This window comes from Podarcis melisellensis (genome assembly GCF_964234715.1).
Source record: "Podarcis melisellensis genome assembly, chromosome: 11".
NCBI classification, from domain to species: domain Eukaryota; kingdom Metazoa; phylum Chordata; class Lepidosauria; order Squamata; family Lacertidae; genus Podarcis; species Podarcis melisellensis.
The window spans coordinates 16,601,030-16,626,084 of record NC_138543.1 but is presented as its reverse complement, the minus strand read 5'-3'; the positions used below and the strand labels follow the sequence as shown (position 1 = coordinate 16,626,084).

At 39.4% G+C, this 25,055-nt stretch overlaps 1 protein-coding gene across 7 annotated transcripts in view; it reads left to right on the top strand.

The window, feature by feature from the left end:
• The window catches only part of CSNK1G3 (casein kinase 1 gamma 3), a 52,389-nt gene extending 31,567 nt beyond the window's left edge, over window positions 1-20,822 (top strand). For 2 of the 7 annotated variants that reach the window (XM_081930677.1, XM_081930678.1), the window contains exons 11-15: window positions 302-397; window positions 2,421-2,516; window positions 8,711-8,817; window positions 9,814-9,837; window positions 18,537-20,822. In XM_081930677.1, coding sequence (XP_081786803.1) covers window positions 302-397; window positions 2,421-2,516; window positions 8,711-8,817; window positions 9,814-9,837; window positions 18,537-18,591 — 378 coding nt within the window. In that variant the 3' untranslated portion in view covers window positions 18,592-20,822. The remainder of the gene's footprint in view (window positions 1-301; window positions 398-2,420; window positions 2,517-8,710; window positions 8,818-9,813; window positions 9,838-18,536) is intronic. The other 5 variants (XM_081930679.1, XM_081930681.1, XM_081930682.1 and 2 more) reach the window with 5 other exon arrangements.
• The last annotated feature ends 4,233 nt before the right edge of the window (window positions 20,823-25,055 follow it).

Sequence of the window (25,055 nt, the reverse complement as noted above, 5' to 3'; positions counted from 1 at the left end):
AAGTTGGCTTGGAAGGATATGTGTCCTGAAAGGGTAAAAAAGGATACTTTAACCTCACGTTAGTCTTGCAGGTGGGTCCACAAAGTAACTAGCCTTCTTACTCAAATATATTCATGTCATTAGCTTACAAAACCTCTGTGTGATAGTAATTCTTTCTTACCAAAGGCTTCAAGGCTTGTGACTGACTTAATATCATGGAAACTTAAGATGCCCTTTCAATCAGTTTTCCAAAATATATGCTGGTAACTTTGAAACCTACTATGTTATATTGCCAGCATTCAACATAATGTATTGTTTGTAGCCTACTCCAGTGGGTTCAATCCATTCGGATCCTGCAATATCTTCCAACAGAGAAGCACATCCTCACAGAGATAAGATGCAACAGTCGAAAAATCAGGTATGCTGTCTGTCAACGTGTGCCATTTGTACTGTCATAGTTTTGCTTTAGTTCATGTTTCCAGTAAAACAGATGTTGTTTTCTTAGTACAGTATTTATTCATACAAGGCTTTTGATTCTTTAAATAAATATACTCTCTGTATGTAATTCTGTATGTACTGTTCAGTGCTTTATTACGTAGTTAGGTTTATGTGTCAGCATGAGGGAGGGAGAGAAAAAGGAAATATGAGAGAGACTTCCTGGATCAGTGGAGGCATATTGAAGAGCTGCTTCAAAGATAGTGCATATCGGATCGTTATCCCTCCAGCCACACCAGCCTCTTTTCAGGCTGAATTTTCTTACCTGCTTTCACCATGGTTAATCATTACATCAGCGCTGACTTAAACTATTGCTATGGTTAACAAGGCTTCCTATTAAAATAGGATTTGAAGCCAGCATCAAACTCAGTTTTAAAATTTGATTTAGAGGGAACTCTGGTTAGTCCTCTGTGCTTACTGTTATTTACCTGTGTAATGATAACCATGTTTTAAATCCAGGGGCTCGGAAAATTTTGTCTAGAGGGCCTGGAAGGAGGGCACACATTGCCTTTCATCTGTCCCTGATCCATTTTTGTTGTTGAAGGTTGCTTTCTTGCCAGTCTCCAGAATGTAGCTTCTTGTTAAGAATGATATTAAGTGTTTAGATACAGCTTGAACTTCAGGTGTGAGCAAAGGTTTTGGAATGTCTAGATTTCCCTGTGCTCTCATTGCTAGCTATCTTTTCTTAGCAAGAGCTCTATAGAAGTCAAACATACAAATGGGGAATGGTTCTAGCTCAGGAATAATACTTGCTGCTTGTTGGTAAAAATTCTAATTGAGATTGGAGTTGCTGCCGTGACCAAAAGCATCCAAATGTTGAGGTGTATAGTATAATTTTATAGCTGTTCCTGAAACAATTGGTTCAGTGTTTGCCCATAGTTCATGGAGTTCTCTAGAGTTCGTGGGTGGGATTCAGCTAACAAACCATGCTAGGGGAAGCCCATGCTAGCTAACTCAATGGGGCATCCACCTCCCCCTAAAGAAATCTTGGAACACTGCATGTGGGGAAGAGATTGCCTGACGGAACAATCTGCTTAACCTTACGCTGAATTTGTCCCACATATTTTGTACTTCTTGAAGTGGTTCTGTCATTTTTATTTGAATTATATGATTATCTTTACAACAACGACTAATTAAGAATACATATGCTATCAAATATTAACTGTAGCTCAAAGCTGTCAGTATTTTTGAACCAAAGGTAGTGGTAGCAGCCTGGCCTGGTTACATCTATTCTATTATTTCCTTCAGCAGGTCAGACAGTTTTCCCCCCAAAAGTAAACAGAGAGTAATTTGTGCCTATAAAATGAGTAGGTTTGTGCAGCCTGACTCAAGACTCAGTGTACTTAATAGACTTGACACACAAGTAAAAATGTGGATATGTCAAAATAATTGTATTTTATTCTTACATTTTGTATAGAAAAAATAAACAGTACATTAGTGTAAACACCACCACATTAAGTTTCTCATGTTAACTTCTGCTTTAAACTTTCGATTAAACAGTTTTGGCAGGTTTAAATTTTAGCTTTCAAATATTCAATGTATCTATGACAATCTGTATTGTATTGAGTGTGCATGCTATGGAAGAACTGTAGATCTCAGTTTTTAAGAATGCCTCATTCAAGTGAGCTTTTTAGAAAGCACAGTTTATCCTGCCCCAAATGTCCCCAAGTATTCCTGTTCTGCATGGGGTTTCATGTTTGAAGTTTTTGTTGAACATTTTCAATTACTTACTTCTTGTATATATTAAAAAAACTTTAAACATGTGTCTTTCTGTATTCAAATACATATGTATGCATAATGCTACATGTGCATAGATGCCCTTGTGTTCCTGTGATTTTTTTATTTTAATGTAGAATACAGCTGATTAGCCGCATGATGTGTTTAATATGTTCTGGGTTCTTATTCCTCCTCTTCCATGCATGCTTAATGCATTGTATAACTGGCAGTCGACAGACCACAGGGCAGCTTGGGACCCCCATCAGGCCAATCCCCATCACTTGAGAGCTCACCTAGCAGCTGACAGACATGGTGGCTCGGTACAGGTATTTTCTGTTATTTGCATGAATATTTCCACATCCTTATATCTTTGGACACACACGCCATGTGTGTAGTTTTCTGCTGAAAATTCTACTTCATAACCAAGTTTGTAACCACGCTCCTTTTGTGATAATATCCATACTGAAAAAGATCACACAAAATTTGACTTCGTTTCTACAAATGCTTGTAGAAAAATACTCATCTGGATTTTTTTTTTTTGTGGGGGGAGTGTTTGGTATAGTTGATTGAGTTGACAGATGGAATGACACTCAGTGGTAGTGATAGAAATAACATTGGGGCCAAATGAATTTGGACTGTAGAATATCTGCAAAATATTGTGCTACTGCAAGTATGTAAAGAAGCTTTATGCCACCAAGAATAAGTTTTGGTATAGTAGGCTATTATATATCTAATATGCTTTTGCAGATGTCCTTCCACCCCAAACAGATTATTAGTGCTGTTGGTTCTTTTAGTGGTGATTCTTGTTAAACAGCCAGGAAATGGGATGCCTGGCTGCTGCATTTTCCATTTCCTCATGTAACTGATATGTTAGTGCCACAAGAACAAATGAACTCTTAAGTGGTACATGGGTGCTGCAGGAGTGACCTTTGTTATCTCAGGGTCTGGATGTAAGGTATTTCAGTGCTGAGGTTTGAACACATGCATCTCCTTCACATCTTCCACTTGGAAGGCTCTCACTGAATTGGAGTGCATGTTCAAAAGTAGCTTGTGATTCTATACTCTGCTTGCTTTTTCTCATTGCAAGTGTATCTATCGCTCCATCATATCAGAGGGATTGAATTCGTATTAGTGGTATTGATGACAAAATTGAGCAATCTTCTCACAGTAAATACAGAATGAGTATGCATAAAAGCTAATCATTGAAATCCGCTGACCCTTTTCAATGGGCTTCCAATTCCTCATGAAAATTGAGTGGCAGATGGGAAGCTCTCTAAGATTCTGCTCTCCCTTTCCTCCATCTAAAATAAGGACCTGAGTAGCTCTTGCTTCTTTAATTGCAATCATATTGGTCCACTGGTTAATCTTCTGTTCCCATAAGCCTACCAACACTTGTTCTTTGTTTCACTAATGCTTATACAAGGATAATTGAGGGTCTTCCTTTTTATTACTGAATGACACTGTGATAATTACAAATCACTGAAAGAAGGTACTTTTCTGACATATTTTTGTCCAGCCATAGTCACGATTAGCTAAAGCATGCTGTTGTCTCAAGTACGAGACAACAATAGAAGCGAAATGCTTTTCCCATACTGAGCGATTTTAATGGGTGTTGAGACAGAACTGGGATTCAATAATTCACAGTTAGCAGGCAGAGACTATTTAAGAAAAAATATTTGTCATTTAATCAAAATCTCCAAGCAGTTTGCATAAAATGATATTGATAAAATGAATGATAAAAGCAGATGTTAAAAATTAGAGAGCCTGATTTTTCCCCCAGTATAAAATGAGCAGTTTTTAAAATACATATTATAAAACAAAACAACAGATTAAAATATTTCTTACATTTACATGTTTGGTAGACTTACCGTAGTTAAACAAAAATGGTTTCAGCAGTTGCTGAAAACATTAAAGAGTGGGTACCTGCCTAATACCAATGGGCAGGGAGCTCCAAAGTGAATTATTGTTTGCAAGTGCAAAGTGAACATTATTTGGTGCTTGTAAAAGTGTCAGTTCTGGTCACTGAAATGATCACCAGTCTGTTAACAGCAGCCAGTGTGTCTGTAACCTCCAGACCATGGACGATAGTTCAACTTGCTGCCCACTAGATGATGCAATGCAGGCTGTGAAGTGTGACTTCTTTGCTGTTTGCACTGCCACCTGGTATGCATGATTATGGGCATTTGGTTGGCTTCATGGTGAGACGTGCGCCTCTTGCACTCTAGTCATCCAGCTTGCTTCAAATCCCATAGCTCTTCAGAATACCAAGGAGCCACTTGGGTTGCACAACGCCAGAGAAAAAGCTCAGAAGGAATAGTTTCCACCAGTCTCTAAGGGTTGCCCATCCAAATGGATCCACTTCCCTTGCCAGGAGGGAATTGCAGCTATCAATCCAAAATACCTACTATCATATCCAATACTATAATAATAATATCCCAAAGCTGGCTTGTTGAGAGGAAGGATTGGGTTTTTTTTAAAAAACAAAACAAAACACCTGAGTTGAACATCCGTGTAAAGAAAAGGGATGCCTGTTGTAATTTACAAGTGCACTCACGAGTATTTTTCTGATACTGGTAAACTGTCAGACACTGCTGATCTTCATGAAGGACATTGTAAAACACCAAATGCCACCATTTATTTATGCTGTTAATTTTGGTGAGAGCATTGTCACTCCTCACAGTAGTACAAATGAATCATTTTGACTTAGCATTTATATAGAGATCTCATTGCTTTTGTTCAGTAGAGTCTGTTAAGTGGTTCTCTGCTATAGTCATAGTGACAAAGGTGGGAACTAAGCTAGTGTTGTAATGGTGATTATAGGGAATGAGATGACTGTCACTGTCGTCTGACACCTCCATGACCTGCTTTAATGGAAAAGGAACAAATTGCAAGTTGCTAATCTTGCAAGTTGCAAGTTGCTAATCTTGAAGTTTCTGCAATATTTTGTGGCAGATCTTCCAATAAATGATTTGGTAATATAAATGTGTTATAAGCACTATTCTTCAAGATATTCGTTTGGTCAGGATTTTGTGCGGTTGTGCAGTGAATTGGTGAGTTTTCCCATACATGTTTGGAGTCTTATAGCGGTTGTCTATAGAAATTAGTCCAGTCATGGTGCCATGACTGATATGTGACTACATCAGAATCATTGAAATATGTAGGGGCAATGCAATAAGTCTAGGTTTAAGTTCTTATTGAGTTTTCAGTTCTAGCGGCCATGGACATTTTTTTATGGCAAGCTGGAATATAAATCTAGCAAATAATTAAAAACATATCCCATTCACTCCTTATTCCGTGTTGAATCATGATGGTTTGTATTTTTTGGGGCATCTCAAATTAGGTAGTAAATTACAAAAAGAGATGTCCTTGGATATGACTTATTATGAATCATAATATTGAAATAAAAATGTGCAACTTGTGGGACATCTCAAATACAAGTTTTCTGTAAAGGAAGAAAAACTTTTAAGTAAACTAATTCAGTAGTGACACCTGAAACTTTAATCTTGACTACTTTCCAATAGCATGCAGCCTATGTGCTTCTGGTTTAACTTCAGCACAGGAGAAGCTTGTGCCATTTGCAGCTAAAAAAAATAGCATATTCCAGCAAATAGAGTATAGCTATGCAGTTCTATCCCACTTGATTTCAGTAACCTTTTTATAGTGCTGTGTTTTTGCTTGTTCAACATGCTAACTTTTAGGATCCTACATAAGAGGCTGTTAGCAAATCCATTCTTTATAATCTCCTTTGCAGCACAGATGAATCGGGCAGAGAGCATTCTGATTGTTGCTAGTGCTAAATCAGCAGTACTGATTGCTACTAGTACTAAACAAACACACAAGGGTTGGCATGAGAGGGTCAGGTCCCAGTACCAGAGCAATGAGATAGGTTGTCTCTTTGAAATATGAATGGGAACCTAGTGCTGCTTTCATGGAAGTGTACACTTCTAAACAAAACACATCCCTTCTCCTACGACCTGAGGACCTGCCGTCATCACTAGCAGGTCAGCCTTGTGTGGCAAAATGTTCTTTGTGTTCACTCTTGTAAATGGGTGGACCGTATGTACTGTTGCCTCAAAAATACTTTTATCGTGTTGGAAGATAGTGGCCTACATTATTAACTTCGGCGGTTATAAAAGCACCTGAAAGCATCTTAAAATGGAAAGCTTTAGCCTTGACCTTATGCATTCAAAATAGTTCACTGATCTCATTTACCTATCATTTTAGTAAGTACAGAATAGCAAAGCATCTGTTGGTAGTGATTAGGGTTTTTTGAAAGTCTCAAACGTGTGGTTATGGTGCTTTGGGAAATCTGTCTTCAGTTTTATTCTGTCTATTTAGCTTCCATTAAAGCGAATGAATGATTCAAGTTGTGGAGAGAAATTTGTTGGTTGTCTAACACTATTTGACTTGTCAATGTGAGACATAAAAAAGAAAATTCTTCTGACTGTCCATTTTTCTCACTTGCTTTGATTTCTGGAAGAAACATACCGTTCATTGTTAGTGTTTCACTAGCTAGCCTCCTACATTCCTGTTTTACAAAAGTTTGCCTTAGTTCCTGAAAATGTCAGCTGAATAGCTCTGATGAATTGTCTCTTTCACAGTTCTTGTGTTGCAGTAACTTGAAACACTTATGAAAGGTCTTTTTAAAAATGGTTCTCTCCCCCCCCCCCAGCAAATTATCCAGACATCTTATTTATTGTGAGAGGCAGGTTTCACTTGGGTTTTTTTCTAAATATTTTAGTCATGCCTATAGGCTTTTTTCCCCCTTGTATTTTCTTTCCTTGTGGGACGCGGGTGGCATTGTGGGTTAAACCACAGAGCCTAGGACTTGCCGATCAGAAGGTCAGCGGTTCGAATCCTTGCGATGGAATGAGCTCCCATTGCTCGGTCCCTGTTCCTGCCAACCTAGCAGTTCAAAAGCACGTCAAAGTGCAAGGAGATAAATAGGTCCCGCTCTGGCGGGAAGGTAAACGGCGTTTCCGTGCGCTGCTCTGGTTCACCAGAAGCGGCTTAGTCATGCTGGCCACATGACACAGAAGCTGTACGCCGGCTCCCTCAGCCAATAAAGCGAGATGTACGCCGCAACCCCAGAGTCGTCCACGACTGGACCTAATGTTCAGGGGTCCCTTTACCTTTACTATAGGCTCCCAGTTTGCTGTTGCTTTAGGGCTGGTCCACAGACCAATCTTGGACCTGCCATTTCCCTATCCATCAACTAGGTGATGTCTAATGATGAGCTGGGTGGTGAGGATCAGTCCTGTTGGGTACTGTTTCATGAAGAGCATTCCCTCAACAGAATGTGTTGGTGAAACAGACCCCTGTAGCCAGCAAGACTGAAAACTGGCTGTTGCTTTGTGGTTTTTGGAAGGAACAAGTCAGGTTTATATCAATTTTATTTCTTGAAATATACCCCCCCCCAAAAGTTTTTTCCTGATCTTTGGTAGTACCATGAGGCATGTAGCAAGCAAAGCAGATGTTTGGATGTTATGGATGGGATTAACACAACGTTTCCTTGCCAGTGGAAGCCTTGTGCAAAAGGACTTCTGCTTTCACAGTGGGGCCCATTGCTGTGCCCTAGAAATTGGCTATGGCGGGGTTGGAGAATGGCACACAGAAAGGGAGAGAAGAGTTCATTCCATCTGGCATGCGAAATTCTTGCACACACAGGAAGTTGGTATAGTGTGATGTTTAATTCCACCCTTTGGTAGAAATTGCACCGCTTGTTTATTTAGGCGAAAGTATACTCAGAAGCAGAAAAAGCTTGAAGAGTGTTTGGTATCATATTCACTATGTTTTTGTGGGCATGTACCTTCATTAAAATGGCCCTTCACAGGACATTCATAGGGCAAGCCTTCATTCTCCCTTTTGTAGAATTTATTTCATTTATAAAAATATTTCTATACTTCTATATCACAAAGGTATATCAGAGTAGTTTACAGCAGTAAAAACAAGAATACATAAAAACACACAAAGTTTTTATTTTAACAAGTTAAAAAACAATAAAGTTCAGGAAAAAGACCAGGAAACCATTGACTGCGTAGGCCTGGCAGAATAGAAAAGTTTTCAGCTGGCATTTACAAGTTGCCATAGGAGGCGCCGCTGAATGTTGCCAATGCTTGAAGTTAAAGCTATACTTCATAGTAATCCTCTGTTATTCATTATTATACCATACAGCTGAAAATGTGCTGTTTGTGAATACCTGTCTTTACATATTACAATATAGTTCTTTTTTTTAATAGTAGCTGTTGCAATTACTGGCAAATCCTTTATTGCTAAATAAATACAGCAGTTCTTCACTTTTTTCTCCTTTAACTAGTCAATTTTTTTGTATATGGCTTTTTCTACAAGCAGTTGGAGAAAGTTTAGTAAAAATATGCACGAGGCTTGAATAGAAAAATAGTTATAACCTAGAAGTAACGCATTAATATACTAATTTCAGCTCCTTATGCTGTGACACAAATATTACACCAAATATGGGCATTTACTAGTGTCTGATTTTTGGAAATGCTTTTACTTGCAGGTTGTAAGCTCAACAAATGGAGAGCTCAACACAGATGATCCTACTGCAGGACGTTCAAATGCACCCATCACAGCCCCTACAGAAGTGGAAGTAATGGATGAAACAAAGTACGTATTGTCTTATACAAAATAATCACTATGTTACCATCACATATTGTGGTACTGAATATGTGAGTTAGTCTGTCGTTTCAAGTGTAATTTCCACTATTTTTAGTTCATGACGTTAACTAGCAAATCACAAACTGCTTCAATAGTTTTGCATTTAAACTTGTTAAAAAACTGAGGTTTTGTTATTTCCACACAATGCAAAACCTCCAAGGCATAGGAGCCTTTTAGTTTTTCAGTACCTGGTTCTCAAGATAGGACAGATTGGAGGGAACAAATACTTGACACGGGAGGGATTTCTGTTGCTTAAAATGGGCAGTGTCATAGTACTGCCCAGTAGGGGCATTCATGGTGCGCTTTAGACGCAGCTTTTCAAATCACAGGGCCCCCAAAGGTACATGTGACCGTGCGTGCTGAGCTGAAGTGCTTCAAATCCAATCGCTGCTTGTATTTGTCACTTTTTAACTTAGAAAGCTCTCAAAACTACTTACCCAAAATAATGCAAATGAGTGCAGCTATTCTCTAGGGAAGGCTGCAGCTTGAGTCCCTTTTCTAGGGAATTAAAGCACTATTGCCACTTTTCTAGGGACTCAACAGAGCATATTTCTTCCCTCCTCCACCTGATTAGTACAGTAAATTGGAGGTGGGTGCATCTTTTCATAAACCCATGTAAGTACCCTTTTCTCTTAACTCCAAATAACTCAAGATCTTCATACACCAGTGATGTGGTAGTGGTAAAAGGAATAGGGCTTTATTGACACCTAAAAGAACCCCTCTGCATGTGAGCATGGGACACTTTTAGGGTATAATTATACCCTCATTGAAAATTCTGCAAAGCAAATTGCATAGCAAAGAAGCAAAGTTTGTGCATTTGTTGTACTGTAAAATATCGTTTCAGTTCTTGATAACTTCGGTGTTATGTTATATATGCAAAATGCAGCACTTTTACAATGGATAGCATTCTGATTCTCTTTCCCCTTTGTATTTTCTTTGTATTAGCTGCCAGAAAGTGTTGAACATGTGGTGAGTTCTAAAGTGCAGGCAGGCAGAAAAAGGCTCCAGAGCATTTTAAAAACAAAAGAGCTCTCAAGAGCAAAGTACAATTGGAAAACCATTACAAATGAATTCTAATGGCTTTTGCTATTGGTCTTTTTTAACATGAGAAACTTACTACCTTATTGAGGAGCACTTTTGCCTGCTTCTGTTTCTGCTTGTTTTTCAAATCTTGGTGTACTTTTATCTAATACTTCTAAATTTTTGTTTTAATGTCAATGATTATATGCAGTAGTTTACCTATTGGTATGCCATTATAGAGGGCAGACTATTTTTTTTAGGTGCTAACATCATAAACAATTAAAGCACCATTGCCACTAAGTTATAGCAGATATTTATGAAAGTTTAGTCCTTGGTAATTATTTTCTAACTGATAGCTCAACCTGTGTACATTTGCATTTCTCAAATTCATATTTTTGCGTGTTCCCTGACTTCATTGCTGAATGCAATCTGTGCACAAAGCTAATTTTTATCATACTGATTTACTAACCCTGTAACTAAATGGCAGATTTTCTAAAGTGGTGGAAGAGCTTGTCAAACTTATGTTGTTTGGTATTTGTACCAGACAACTGGGAGACATAGGGGCATTTTCTAGAAGCATATTGAGGTTAAAACAACATAATCCAGTGTATTTGTTTAAACATGGGCTATAATAATATACAAGCGAACATAAATATATTGGTAGAGGTCAACAGCCTAAAATACATTGATGAAAGCTGTGTAAACCTGCCTCAGTAAAGCTACAGAACAAGCATGATGTCAGGTACACAATAGTCATGGCAAATAAAATAAATCATAAAAGTGAAAATACTGCTTTGTTCATCTCATTCAGAGAAGAAAACGCTTTGAGGGATGGACCAATAATATATCCTATCTAGAACTGGGAATGATAATCAGACTTTGTGCAAAATCTTGTCACAAAAATAGTGTGCCCTGGCTGCAATTTGAAGTGAAAGTTTTGCACCTGCCTAGGAAAAATTTCCATGCAGTGCAGAACGAGCAGGCAAAGATGCATTTCAAAAGAAGCATTGCCGCACTGACCGAAAAGATCCTATCACTGATGACATCCTTACATGCATCATGTATGGTATCGCAGTCATCCCTTTTCAGTACAAATGAGCTCTCAGCTAGCTTTATCTTTGCACAAACCTGGGATGAATGTGGGAAGTTCCTTCATGCTGGCTCTTGCTCATGTTGATGTCAACAGTAGTGGGAAGTGCAAATGACTACAGAACATTTCTTCTTGAACTGTGTAATGTCAAGTCTCTGTGAACTATTGTGTACATGTGGAAATTGTTCATGTGCAGTTCCACAGCTTTTGCTTCACCTTATTTGTTTATTTAATATACTTTCATTCAGCCCTATAGCAAGATTTTAGGGCAGGTTACTAATCAATTAAAGTACAGATGACCTAAGAGCTGTGCAGAACAGATAAAACAAACTTAATGGTAGCTCAATCATAAAAAATACATTATGGAGTCAGCAGGACTTCTTAAAACAACAAACTAATGCTAGCATTTTTTTAAAATGCCTGTGCAAATAGGTGGTGTAATGCCAGCAGAGTCAGTGGCAGGTATAGTCCTTCCATAACCTTGGATATTGTTTATGATTATGTCCTAGAGTTAGATTGGAAGACATCAATGTCTGGGTGGGGGGGTGGGAATCAACTTCTCACATTGTTCCAAAACTCCCACCAACACTGAGGAGTTAGAAAAAAACCCCTCCCAAACTGCAAAGGGTAGTTCCTTGAGTGACAGGTTATTTACTGCCTAAGTGCAATAGGGAGAAATTCCCATTTCGGAGGGGGAAAAGAGACATTTCTACATAAATAAAAACCCATTGGATAATTTATGATCTGTCTACCGACCATATCCATTTCATTTTAATCTTGATTAACATAAATTGCTCTAGTCCAGGGGTCAGCAACCTTTTTCAGCAGGGGGCCGGTCCACCGTCCCTTAGACCATGTGGTGGGCCGGACTATATTTTTTGGGAAAAAACAACAACGAATTCCTGTGCCCCACAAATAACCCAGAGATGCACTTTAAATAAAAGCGCACATTCTACTCATGTAAAAACACCAGGCAGGCCCCACAAATAACCCAGAGATACATTTTAAATAAAAGGACACATTCTACTCATGTAAAAACACGCTGATTCCTGGACCGTCCGTGGGCCGGATTGAGAAGGCGATTGGGCTGCGTATGGCCCACGGGCCTTAGGTTGCCTACCCCTGCTCTAGTCCATCCAGTAGCTATCTTACATTACTTCAATCTGTAATGGAGTCATGCAAACTATGCTTGCTAAAATTCCTCTTCTTAGTTAAAACTGCAGAACTCTGTTCTCTTTTTTCACCTACCCACCCTACCTATTTCATTTATTTCATATTTTTATGCTGCTTGATTGTAAAAAGAAACACTACCTAGCAGCCATGAACACTTCATTTGAATTTACTATATATCTATTTTTAGAGTAGGACTGGGCCAAGGCACTGAAACAGAATTAAGCAACATTGGAAAGAAGTGAAACTGTTGAATGTGCATGTTACTATATTCCAGGGGTAATCTATGTTGCCCTCAAGATGTTGGACTACAAGTCCCATCATCACTGACCAGCATGACCAGTGGTCAGGGATAATGAGAGTTGCAGTCAAACAACTTCTAGAGGGTACCACATTTGACGACTTGAAATATTCCCAAAATTGGACAGCAGTTTTATATCCACTTGCCTAGGAGTAAGCCCACTGAACTCAGTGGCACTTACATCTGAATGGATCTGCATGGGATTGCACCATTAATGTATTAAACAAGTGCTGGTTATAAGAAAGACTATATAAGAATATTTTAGAAGCATTCCGTCTCTAGGCTAAACAAAGAAAACATTTGCAATGCAATGTGTGGCAAAGGGATTCAAAGTCTAGTGGTAAGAATGAAAAGTGTAAAAGTACTAACTGTAAAATAACATGGTTTAGTAGTCAGATTTACACCATTGTTTTGATGCAGAATCAGTGGCAAGCTTAATCTTCATACTTTCTTCTTCTTGCTGATTCAAATCATGAGTTAAATTGCCTTGTTTTCATTCAGACACCCTGATTCAAAGCCTCACAGCCTAAGCCACCAGTTTCCTTTTCACTAATGAAAGTAGCTCCCTCCTCCCAGGCAATTTCGCTGTATCTTATAGAAGCATTGATCCAGTTTAGAGATTAACTGAAGGCCAGAAAGGATCATAGGAGTCAGGCCATTGGTCCATCTAACTCAGTGTTTCCCAACCTTGGGCCTCCAGCTGTTTTTGAACTACAATTCCCATCATCCCTGACCACTGGTCTTGCTAGCTAGGGATGATGGGAGTTGTAGGCCAAAAACATCTGGAGGCACAAGGTTGGGAAACACTGATCTAACTCAATATTGTCTACATTGACTGCCAGTGACTCCTCAGAGTTTCAGGCAGGAATCTCTCCCAGCCCTACCTAGTGTTTGCAGAGCATTGAACCCAGCATGTTTTGCATGCAAAACAGCTACTCTGAGCTATAGTCCTTCATCTTTATTCTCCCCGAGACTGAGCAGTGAGGTGGAGTTCTTTTGAGATGCTGGAGAAATACACATGTTCTGTGTTCCTTCCCCACGTTGTAGCCCTTTTCCTTGAAGTGGTGAATGATATTACAGTACTAGGAAACATGGCTTCCTGACAGCTACTATCCTTTGCTTCATTTCTCGGTCCTGAGAAGAGTGGGGAAGGGGAGGGAGTTGGGTAGGTGGGTTAGCTGCTTTTTCTATTAGGATGGAGATGTTGGCCAATCTTTACATCTATTTGTTAGCTCAATCCGACCTTTTCTTGGCAGTTTGATTGGTAACCGATTTGAGTCACCTGCTCCTGTCTGTCTGTCACCGTACCTTTCCACCCCCCATTAGTAATTACATGAGTTAAAGTGGGAGGAAACGTGGGAAATAGGAGATTCGTAGGTGTGTGGCTCTGCATGTGAGGAGGAGGAAATGACAAAGGACCAAATGTTGCTCTTTATGCTCTCACTTCATCCTCTAAGGCCCCCCCCCCCGGTAGCCCTTTCTTAAAATTCTGCTTCCTAAAATCTGTTTCTCTCTTTGTTTTATTTCTTGGACTACCTTCTAGTATTCTGTATGCATGTGTGTCCTTCATTTGTTGTAGGTGGACAAATAAGCTTACTAACAACCTACTGTTATCCCTGCTATCATAGTCTCTGTGGTATTTCAATATCCACACTTTGAATCCTTTGGAAAATATAAATAATTGTTAACTGGCTTTCTTAGCTCTAAATAACATTTAGCTACCATAGTTTACAATCGGTATCTAAACTTCTGTTCACCTGCAAAGGAAGTCACCTTGAAACACAACATATATTTCAGGTGGAATTCTAAATACTTTGGAGTTTTTCGTGAAATTCCCTTTGGGTTTTTAAAAAATCAGTTGTAGGCCTGGCAACGGGATTCAGCCTGGTTGGGCATTTCTTAGAGTTCATGTCAGGAGGTTGGTCTTGTGGCAACTATGACAACAAGCCTGGTAAAAGAGCATCAGTAGCTGCCACCAAGAGTGCATCTGGGGTCTGCTTCCCCCTTCAGCCTCAGCTATGCTGTCTGTTTTTGTTGCTCTCTACAAATATTGCCTCCTTGTTGGGAATTGGCCTGGACCAGCCCTTAGAGGCATAGGAATAGGAGTGGAATGTTTGCTGCCTGCTATTTAATGGTGTGGGAAATACCAAATTGAATATCAGAGACAGAAGGGGCATGGGAAACCAATAAAATGTTGCAGTGTGCAGTGCTCCTATTCATGTTTACAGTCAGCCATGCTCTCTTCCAGAATATTTCATTCTCCCTGCCCCATGTTTTTAGGACCACCTTCTTTACAACAGGCAGTGTGTTCTGCACAGTCCTCACTGAGCTGTTTTTGTACTCCAGCAAACTTAAGGGTTTCCAGTACTTTGAGGCTGTCTCATCTAGATAAGCCTGGCTTGTGGCTTTATTTTGCAGCTCTTTGATGCATATTTGCATCTCCACACCCCCATCATTTGGCTGGAACAATCATGTTTTCCAGGCATATAGAAATTCAGTAGTTGTTGTTGTTTAAAAGGTTAGTATGCTTTCCAAGAAACAGATGAGTTACCCCAGCAGAACTTGATGACTGTAAGCCTAAGAGAGGAGGAAAAGCTCCTGAAAACAATTAGACAACCAAAGCCAAAGTTGATGTAAGCAAGGAGAAATTAAAAGCCTATAAAATAGACCTGGAAAATCCTGAAGTGCAGGCACATCTTAAAAGTAAATGATGGGAAAGGTCACATTTAGAGATGTTAAGGGAAAAGGAGATTTCATTTCCCATGCCTTGGCTCTCAGCCTGGGCAAGATTTGACACTTTACTTTGTAGGTGGGGAGCAGACAAGTTGTTAAATCAACTATATTATAGACCCATGACATTGCACAGGGCAGCTTAGTTTTGCATGCATTTGCCTTAAGTGAGAACAAAGGTCCTGAAAATAGTTAACTACTGTTTGCACAAAGCAATTAAGTCCTAAATCATTTTATAGCCTTTAGAACTAGGGCAGTATAAGTTCATGTAGACTATAAATGCTGCCTTCTGTGTTACAGGTCATGAGTATGTATCTACTTTTCTCACAGACTTGAAATTTCTGCCTCAAAGGGGATAGATTGTAGAATGCCTCAGAATAGTAACTGTGTGTTATACATGGGAAAGCGAGGCCCTCTAGTGACCATTTATAGTTAAGAGCATATCATTGGCTGCAACTGGTATTCTACAGTTGTGTGAATATCTTTTTAATGCAAACAAAGCAGTTAGAACGTTTTACGAAATATGTATTTGTCCAAATAAGCAGGGTGATGTTGAGGATAGTGTTATGCATGTATTAGCACCAATTTCTTCAACTCTTATCGTAATGTGTTTTGATAATTGTTTACATCAGCTTTCCCAAACCTGGTGTGCCCTCCTTGTTCTTCACATTTTTTTATTTCACTAGATTATTTTTAGGTCACCTAATAACAAAGGTGGTCTAGCAAATAAAATAAAATAAAAATGCACCCAAAGTCACAAATAAAACAGTAGAACAAAACACAAAAAACAGGAATAAAATACAAGTACTAAACCACTTAAAGTAGAGATTAGTCAAATCCACTGAGGTTAAACAATGTTTGAATTTACAATACTTAGAATTATGCTTCTCAGAATCACCCAGATTTTATTAAGCCCCTTTGATATGGTTGGGATTGAGCCTATTTTCAGTTGGCTATAATCAGAAATTGGGCTACTATTAATATATCCGAAGTTAATCACTTTTGGATTTGCATAATATCTTCATTCAAGCAAGCCTTCCAAAATTGACTGTCATTTTAGCATGACAAGACTGAGGCACTGTTAATGGGTGGTTCCCTAGATTGGATGGATGGGATTACACTTCCTCTGAAGGAGCTGGTACACAGTTTGGGAGTACTCCTGGATTGATTGCTGTTGTGTGAAGCTCAAGTGGTCTTAGTGGTGCAGAGTGCCTTCCATCAGCTTTGCCTAGTGCCCCAGCTACGCACCTATCTGGACACAGGGATAGCCAGGTTGCTGATCTGACTGCACTATAAATAAGTTTCCAGGCCCAATTCAAAGTGCTGGTTTTGACCTAGAAAGCCTTAAACCGCTGAAGAACACAATACCTCTAGGACTGCCTCTCCTCATATGAACCATCCTGGATCCTGCAACCATCATATAAGGCCCTTCTTTGTGTGCCTTCTCCGCAAGAGATCGGGAGGGCAGCAACAGGAGAATGGGCATTTTCTGTGTTGGCTCCCCTTTTAGGGGATACTCTCCCCAGAGATGCTCTCCTGGTGCCCTTGTTACATATCTTTAGGTGCCAGGCAAAAACATTCCTCTTCCAGGCCTTTGGCCAACTAAACAGTCTATGGCCTTTTAAACTGTGAATGGTGGTGTTTTTCTTTGTTACGATGGTATGTCTTTTTTGTGATTTTATATTGTAAGCCACCCTGTGATCCTCGAATGAAGGGCAGTATGCAAATCATGTAATGTATGCAAATCATACATTGTCTTACCCTTTGAACTTTCTTGTTCATCACTGAGTACACTGGCTGGTAGCAGCTTTTCTTGAGTGTGAATCTGCCTCCCACTTTTCCTCTGCTGGCCTTACTGGGGTTAGCATGAACCCTGATTAATGGTGTTGCCAAGTTTAAGTGAACAGAGGGAATTCACACTCAGTAAGGGAGAGTGTGATCAGTTGTATGACCTGTGTCTTTTAAGACCATCCTGTGTCTTCAGTGGCCTTTTCTCTAATACTTGGAACTGGGTCTCATGTTCTGTAGCATAGGCTGTTGAAAGGGGAAAAAGGGGATTTTTGCTTGTCATCCGGGGACTTATTTTGCAGCATACTACAGGGTGCAGTTACAGTTCTATGTTGATGTTAAAGAATAGTGAACAGACATGGGGCAGAAATCCCCAATTTTGCAATGTTTTAGAAGTTAGTGGTGTCAGTTTTACTCAGACATTCAGGATTTTGCTGTAATGTTCATCTTTTGACATTTCACACTTTAATTCATAAGCCGCTTGGTTGCTTACACAAAGGCAGGAACACATTCTTGCTCTATTCCTTTGCTAGAGGAGGGAAAAAATACTCTGCTCCATGTCCTGTATACAGTGGTACCTCGCAAGACGAATGCCTTGCAAGACGAAAAACGCACAAGACGAAAGAGTTTTCCGTTTTTTGAGTCGTTCCGCAAGACGAATTTCCCTATGGGCTTGCTTTGCAAGACGAAACGTCTTGCGAGTTCTTGCGAGTTTGTTTCCTTTTTCTTAAAGCCGCTAAGCTGCTAAGCCGTTAATAGCCGCTAAGCCACTAATAGCCGTGCTTCGCAAGACGAAAAAACCGCAAGACGAAGAGACTCGCGGAACGGATTAATTTCGTCTTGCTGTAAAGACTGTAAAGACTGTAAAGACCTGAGAGCAGTTGGATGGAATGTTATGACACCAGTGAATAAACTGGTCCAAACATCCGCCACCTCTCTTTCCTGTTTGGCTACCCATAATGCTATAGTGCAACTGTCAACATTTATCACTTGCTGATGGCACTAACACTATCAAATGTTAAAAGAGGCTATATAAGTAATTCTTCACTATATAAACAAAACCTTAAAAAGTGAAAGCTATTCCTACAAGCCATTCTCTTGATTCAGACCCATGTTGCTTGCTTATGTCAAAAGCAGAAGATTCAACGGCATCACATGCTTAAAAAATAACAACAGATAAACCATCCCCCAAAGCCACACAAAATATGCCCACTGATGACTACAGATTTATGTTCAAACATTGCCATGCCTGGTTCATATACTGTTTGTGAGTAGCTAATGAAACCAACCTACAGGGATCTGTTGTCTTGTGTTGTGTTTATTTTTCCCCTCATAGATGTTGATTCCACATAACTATACCACCTTCATTGCACCATCTGCATAGATATCAGATGATGAAATGTTTTAGAAGTCTGCTTTATTACACTTATTCCCCTATAAGTTGATGTGATTTGTCTTTAACCTGCTTTGAACTGGCTTAATTTACTTAACTGTATTTAGATAAGCATGATATTTATATCAGAGATGCCTTGTTCTGCATGTAAGACCGTTTTCATTTCACAATTGCAGGTGCTGCTGTTTTTTCAAGCGAAGGAAAAGGAAAACCATTCAGCGTCACAAATGACTTTGGAAGAAGGCAGACCATGGGGAATTACTTACTTGCTCATCTGCTATATCGTGATTAGTGACCACACGTTTTTCTGGCACCCCTATTTCAATGAGAAGGTCCTCATACTTGCTTTGATTTGGTGGTTCAACATATTTAGTTTGGATCATCTCTTCTGGAAGCTTTAAATCTGTGTCCACATGAGTATATATTTGACCACTAAGATACTGGACCAATGGGGAAAAAATGCTGCTCTTTCCTCCAGCAAAACTAAACTGTCATAGAAAACATTAGCAGTGATTAGCTGAAGACCAGATATTTCATAAACCTGGCATGTGCTGAGGTTTTTCTGATGCCATACCGAAAGCAGGTGATTTTTCAGAGAACAATGGACATGAAAGCATAACTACCCAAACATTTGAAATACGTCTTGCTTTAAGATTTCTTTTGTCACTTGCATTGATTTTCCCCTCCCCCATTGCTTTGAAGGTACTGCATTTGCAAAATTGTTACCATTAAATCCTATCAGAAAACATGGTACAGTCACTGCCCAGTGGTACTGAGACAGAAGCAAGAGAAGGAGTCCTCTGATGCCAAAAGTCTGTGCTGTGGTTTCTAGGGGAGCAGGTGAATCACTGTTGGTAAAATCTGGATCTAAAACTCAGCTTTTGTTGTGCCTCTAATTGAAATGCAGTGTAGTAGAAGTGGCAATAGTGCTTGTACAGAAATAATGTTTGTATAATGCAAGTTGTGCTTCCAGTTATGTCCGACACAAAGGCTGAAACTTCAACAGAAAGATGCTTAGGAGTTATGAAAAAACACACTACAAGGAAATAACTGTGAACATGAATCGGGGAATACATTCAACAAAAATGAATCAAATGCTAGTGCTGAATAACAAGTTTCAAGGTGAAGGTCTGGATGTGCCATGTAACAAAACTTAGGTCTGTTTGTAAATTATTTTGCTATTTGATTTAAGAAAAGAAATGGATTGGATGTAATACTGCCTTTAATGAATGCTAGCCCTTAGTTCCTGATCACAGCCGGGGGTTCCTGAAACTTTCTTACGCTTTGGTGAAATATGGCGACACTAAGAAACAGTTAATAGCCTTGGTCAGGTACTTTCCTCATAGCTCCTTGAAGTGCCTGTATTATGAACAAGTGAACTGTTCAGTAGAAAAGGCAGCCCCCCCCCATTGTTTCATTTAAAGCCATAATGACAGAGGTGTGCTTTTGTCATGTTTAGCTGCCAGCATCATGTGGAGAATGGAGCAAAGGAAGTAAAATGGCTAGACAGATTTGTTGACCAAAACTCAATGGTTTGTTTCCTTTTAAAAAGAGCCTCCTAGAGCTAACTTTTAATAACTTTGTCTATCAGTGCATGCCTTTGGGCATACTTATTTATTTTTAATATCTTGTGGTAACATTCAAAATGTGTATTAAAATCGATAAATGCACACCTTTGGATTCATTATTGCATTTACAGGGATTGTTTTGTAATTTATTTTTTTTCCCTTAACAGCCAAAAGTGCAGTGCATTGTCTTGAAATTAGGTGCACATAAGAACACATTGTGCAGATCTGGTCATTGTTTGTCACTGTTGCTGTTAATGACTTTAGTAAATCCTTGGTATACAAGCTTGAACCTGGCCTATTAAAACATAGACTATATTACTTGGTCGAAAGTTTTCACTCTACCTGTTTGTATTATTGATAATGTCTTAAACTCCCAATGAGAGTTTTTAATTTTTATTTGAGCTGAGAAGGTAGCCATCCTAATGTGAACACTTTCTTTGCAGTATTTGACCAAATTTTTCTTCATAATATTTGTAAATACATGCAGTATCCTATCATACACCTGTTCGATTTCATCTTCAAGGGTTTCTTTGGCCTGTACAGTGTTTATATGATCTGAACTCCTTACACATAATCCAATTATGGACTTGAAGATTAAAAAAATATAAAACCTGTTTGTTTACTGCAAAGACCAGAATCTAGTCATGGCTATTTAGCAATATTTTTAAGTATTCCACTTTAATGCTAAGGAAGACCTTGTCCTCGCAACACACAACTGGTCAGTAGTAAGTTATGCAGTTATGTTCAGGTTAAGCCAACAATGTTTGCATTTATATGCTTTTTCCCTGTCTAAACTAATGAAATCAACATTGCCTGAATGTCTGAATAATAAAACACATCCCTGTTTAAAAATATGTAACAGATGAAGAAGAAAAAATAAAGGTAGTTTTTTTACTTGTCTCTTCCATCTTTTCCACAGCATTGAAACTGTGAAGATAAGGGACTACAAGGGACAACTGGCCTATATCCACTACCACTAAACATTTTTAATTTAAAGTCTGTACACAACTATGAAAAGAATCAATAGGCATATTTCATGACTCCATTGCAGATACAGGCTTGCAGTGGCATGTGCTGCTACTTCAAATACCAAGCTGAAAGTAATTACTGACGGTACTCTAGTTTTTAACAACTTCAGATTTGCAGTAATGTATCTAACCTAGGCTTGCAAAATTTATTTCTTACCAAGGTGAAGGTGTGCCATTGTCCATGCATTATGGCCGTTTTCTATCTCTGATTCTGTTTAGCTTAGTGCACGCTTCTTCAACCTTGGCCCTCCAGATGTTTCGAGACTACAATTCCCATCATCCCTGACCACTTGTTCTGCTAGCTAGGGATCATGGGAGTTGTAGGCCAAAAAACATTTGGAGGGCTGAGGCTGAGGAAGCCTGGCTTAGCAGCACATTTGTTTAGACTTGGTCAAACCTTGTATTAGTTTGCCAAAGTACATAAAACTCATAGCTAATATATGGTAATGTAAAAAATAATTAATAAAGGCAGTTTTTTTTGTTTAATAGTGATTAATTGATTTAACTGGCAAATAGAAGTGACTGAACTAAGGATAGCTAGTATATATCTGGATGATATCCAACATTAGGCATAGAGTAGACTCACTGAATGGGCCTACTCTGAGTATGCCCAATGTTGGATATCTCCAACTTGTCTGGTTTGCACATAATGCTAAACCATGTTTTATTAAACTATAGCTTAGTATAGTATGAACCTTGCCCATCAGTTCAACTCTGATTTGTTTACAAACCAGTATCTGAAATTTTGGTATGTTGTCTTAGAACATTGTTTTGTTTTGCTGGTTTGGCATTACATATCACCATGGTTTATTTGACCCCACCACAGAAACTCACCAAACTGCATGGGGCAAAAGTAGATGAAAACGAACCACACTTCATAGAAACAAGCCATGGCTTGATTATCTGTAGAGCAACTCACGGTTAACTTGTGATTTGTTAAACATCATCATGGTTTTACATTGCATGTGGCAGTTTTTTTCTGTTGGATGGGGTGATTCACCTGGTAAAGGGTGGGTAGTAGTAACAACAACAATTTTTTTTTTTAGGGTTCTAAAGGTCTTTCAAGAAAATAGCAGACTAGAGTCATGCAGGTCTTCTGTAATTTACAGTGGTACATCTGGTTGCGAACGGGATCCATTCCGAAGGCCCGTTCACAGCATGAAAAGTGTGCAACCTGAAGTGCTGTATCTGCACAGGTGTGCAGCGTGATTTGGTGCTTGTGTACATGCACGAAGTGCGATTGGCGAAACCCAGAAGTAACCCTTTCTGGTACTTCCTGGTTGCCGTGGGACGTAACCTGAAAGAACGTAACATGAAGCAAACGTAACATGAGGTATGACTATTCTATATTATAAAATAAGATTACTTTGCGCTAATACAAAAATTAAGACTGAATAGGGAAAGCTGTGTTCTTGAGGCTTTTAAAAAATTAAAAAGAACTTAAAATATATACCGTACTTTTTGCTCTATAAGACTCACTTTTTCCCTCCTAAAAAGTAAGGGGAAATGTGTGAGCGTCTTATGGAGCGAATGCAGGCTGTTTGGCTATCCCAGAAGCCAGAACAGCGATCCCTCTTGCTGTTCTGGCTTCTGAGATTCAGAATATTTTTTTCTTGTTTTCCTCCTCCAAAAACTAGGTGCATCTTGTGGTCTGGTGTGTTTTATAGAGCGAAAAATACGGTACTTTGAAGACACAAGTAGGGCTTGGTTTGTGCCTCTAGTTAAAACATAACAACATAGTGCATCACCACTGTGCATTGTTTTAATAACAATTTAAGAAAGAACTCCAGCAAAACTTGAACCGAGTATCAATTAACAATATCAGTAAAGACACCCATAAGACTGAAGAATAAGAATAGGTTTACCTGGTGCCAAAATGATAGTGAAGCTTCCCCCCAATATATCTCCATGAGAGTGTAATAGAGACAAGGACATTTTCTCTTCAGCATATATGGTGGCATTTTGACTTTACAAGGATAACAAGTTTGCTCTTGGTATACATGATTCAAATCATAATAACAGCCAAAGAAAAAGAGTGCAAAGGGTTAGTACACAAAGCCCTAGACCTGCAATAAGAAAGAAACAAGGGTCAAGATTTATAGGAAAAATAGAGATGCAATTGAGGAACATAATACATCAAACAGTTAAGAGAACTGGAAAAGGACAGGCTTAAAACAAGTACAAGATAATAGGATATGAATAAAAAAAGTGCATAATACATCTTCCCCCTGCCCCTCCCTGGTTTGTTATGACCTGCCTGGTATGAAGACAGCAGGCCAAGTTGCCATGGCAGCCAATTACTGGCATTGAGGCAGAGAAAATGCTCACCAATCTGAAGAACCACAGACCTGAAAAATAATTTAGTTGATAGGCTTGGCCTTTTTTAAAATGCTCTCAAAACTGGCATACATTCCTGTGCTGGATCCTAAATCCAGTTGTGCCACAGTGCCAACATTGTTTAATGCTAACCCTGATTCACCTGCTGCGACATGATTCTTCCCTGCAGGAATCTTCCTATATAGAGAGAGACTGATTGTCAACCACATTAAGGTGTCATCCATACTTTTCTAGGCACAGATCTGCACTCTCCCTGTGCCCCCGCTGCTTTCCCCAGGAAAACCCAGTCTCTACTGATCTTTAACGGAGCAAACGGCAATTCCCATTTTTTTCCACGGAATTGGTTTCTGTGGTAAAGAGCAGATTTTCACAGGGAAAGAGCCAGGACAAAAAAAGGCTCAAACATGGTCCTGGAAACCTGTGTCTAGAGATGCAGAGCAAAAGTTAAGTGTAGATGAGCCCTAAGGTGGGATAGCTCACTCGGTAGAGCATGAGACTCTCAGTCTTGCAGGTTCAAGCCTCACGGGGGGCAAAATAAGCCTGCATTTCAAGATTCCTGCCTTGCAGGGGTTGGATCTCCATCTAGATATACTTGGGAGTATCTTCCAACTTGTATTCTATGATCCGAACATAAAAAATTAGGGTTCTTCTTTCCTCGTGTTTCCCTTGCTGGTGGCAGATGATAATTTCTACTGTTTCCAAAAGGCTTGTATTGTTTTCTTGCGCTGGTGAAATATTGCAAGTTTCCCCCCTGCTTGACATAAAATTAACAATTTTGTCTTCAACACACAGCACATCACAAGTATGTGTTGTAGCAAGGGAAGAAGCACTCAGTATTCCACTTTTTGCAGAAGTAGCACAAACTGGTGCATAGCCGAGTGTTTTATTTTAAATATATACGCCTGGGAATAGTTAGAGGTACTCCAAATGCTGATAAATTTGCATTTTCTGAAATTTGCTAGTTAATGAAAAAAAATATACAGGCAAGGCATTGGAAATACTAAACAGGGAAACAGGGAAATGGCAGCGATGAAGAAATTGACAATTTTACATATTTGGAAAATAGAGCTATGGAAGAAATTAAGAGAGTGAGTTTGAACAAGTTTAACCTACTGGAATAACTATTATTAACTATATTGTATATTTCCTTTGGGGACACAGGTGGCGCTGTGGGTTAAAGCCTCAGCGCCTAGGACTTGCTGATCGAAAGGTCGGCGGTTCGAATCCCTGCGGCGGGGTGCGCTCCCGCTGCTCGGTCCCAGCGCCTGCCAACCTAGCAGTTCGAAAGCACCTCCGGGTGCAAGTAGATAAATAGGGACCGCTTACCAGCGGGAAGGTAAACGGCCTTTCCGTGTGCGGCTCTGGCTCGCCAGAGCAGCGATGTCACACTGGCCACGTGACCCGGAAGTGTCTCCGGACAGCGCTGGCCCCTGGCCTCTTAAGTGAGATGGGCGCACAACCCCAGAGTCTGTCAAGACTGGCCCGTACGGGCAGGGGTACCTTTACCTTTACCTTTACCTTATATTTCCTTTGCACTGTCATTTCCCCCCATCTTTTTGGGAGGCAATAAATTTTATTAGAAATGCATAAAGGTTGCCAGTTGGGAATCTAGAGATGGTAAAGAACCAATCCAAAACTCAAGGGGTTTACAAGTAAATAGCAAAATACATACATACATACATACATACATACATACATACATACATACATAGTTTTGGGCTACTGACCCTGAAGTTGATCATACACTGTGATTGGAATTCTT